General features: G+C 57.5%; 1 protein-coding gene across 1 annotated transcript in view; it reads right to left on the bottom strand.

The window, feature by feature from the left end:
- MLLT6 (MLLT6, PHD finger containing) overlaps positions 1-242 on the bottom strand; it is a 29,608-nt gene extending 29,366 nt beyond the window's left edge. Inside the window, exon 1 of the mRNA XM_057386344.1 lies at positions 11-242. Coding sequence (XP_057242327.1) covers positions 11-242 — 232 coding nt within the window. The remainder of the gene's footprint in view (positions 1-10) is intronic.
- Between the last annotated feature and the right edge of the window lie 1,258 nt (positions 243-1,500).

Raw genomic sequence — 1,500 nt, 5'->3', positions numbered from 1 at the left:
TGCCCGGTGCCCATTGTCCAGTCTCCACTGTCCAGTGTCCAGTGTCCAGTGTCCAGTCTCCAGTGTCCAGTGTCCGCTGCCCGCCGCTCTCTGTCGGGCTCTGCGGGGTCGGAGCAGTCGGGGTCGGGCCGGAGCAGCCCCAGCCCGGGCAGGAAGCGATCGGCGACTCCGGGAGCGCTGAGGTTCGGGCCCCGCACCCGCCCCGGCCCCGCAGGAAATCCGGGGAGGGAGCCCTGAACCATCCCCACCCTGCGGGCGGCACAGGAGAACCTCCGGGGCGCGTCTGGATCTCCGTCTGTCCGTCCGTCCGTCTGTCCGTCTGTCCGTCTGTCTGTCTGTCCATCCATCCCTGATCCATCCATCCATCCATCCCTGATCCATCCATCTGTCCGTCTGTCCATCTGTCCATCCCTGATCCATCCATCCATCCATCCATCCATCCATCCATCCATCCATCCATCCATCCAGGAGGGGACAGAGGGGACAGTGCAGGACAGGAGGGCACAGGGTGATCACACCCCGAGTGCGCTCAGGGACAGGAGGGGACAGGAGGGGACAGGAGGGCACAGGGGGGCACAGGGTGATCACACCCCGAGTGCTCTCAGGGACCGCAATTCCCATTTTTCCCATTTTCCTGGAGCCGGGAGCAGCTCCGGGCTCGGTGAGCGATGGAAAGGAACCCGTGGCCACCCCGCTGTCCCTTTGTCACCGCTCCTGGGGGGCTCCATGGATGGTTCTGAGGCGCCTTCGAGCTGGGAATGTCCCGATCGTTCCTCAGGGGGAGGAACTGTGATTTTCCTGATTTTCCTGATTTTCCTGACGATTCCGGTGATTTGTGCCGGGATCATCCCTCTGCTCCCGTGTCTCTGGGATGAGGCGGGTTTTTCACGCCCCCCGTTACTCATCAGGAATTTTGGGGCTGTAATTTGTTATTTAATCACCGGTGAGTCACAACTCGGCCCTCGGGAAAGAAACAGTGGCCAAATTCTGACATCTTGGAGGTTTTTCCCCCAAAATAACGTGTCACACTCATCTGCGTGCATCAGAGCTAATTAGCGAGKAACAACTGACATCAATCAGCTCCGCCGTGACTCACATCCGTCTCGACGCGGGAATATTTTTGTCTTGGAGAGTCCCAGGAGAGGGAATTATTGATAAAAATGCCAAAACTGGGGAGTGAAAGGGTCCGGGGTGGGGAGGGGCTGGAGCAGGGGATGGTTTGTCCTGGGTGGGCAATCCCGAGGAATTCTGCAGGTGTGGAACCCACCCGAGCGCTGAAATCAGTTTTAATGAAGAAATAAATTAATTTCATTAATTGCTGGATGAAAAGCAGCCCGTCCCAAGCACGGAGTTAAGCAGCAGCAGCTTTGCAAACCACAGCGGATATTTGGGGTAATTTCCTAATATAGACAAACCCACTCTGCTCTCTCCTTCCTCTGCTCCGCCTTGGCTCGGTGACAGCGGAGCTGCRAAAACACCGAGAAAACCTGAAATTTAAAC

This window comes from Malurus melanocephalus, unplaced genomic scaffold (genome assembly GCF_030028575.1).
Source record: "Malurus melanocephalus ecotype Western Australia unplaced genomic scaffold, MMel_1.1 scaffold_955, whole genome shotgun sequence".
Classification (NCBI taxonomy): domain Eukaryota; kingdom Metazoa; phylum Chordata; class Aves; order Passeriformes; family Maluridae; genus Malurus; species Malurus melanocephalus.
This window is presented reverse-complemented; position numbering and strand designations above follow the sequence as displayed.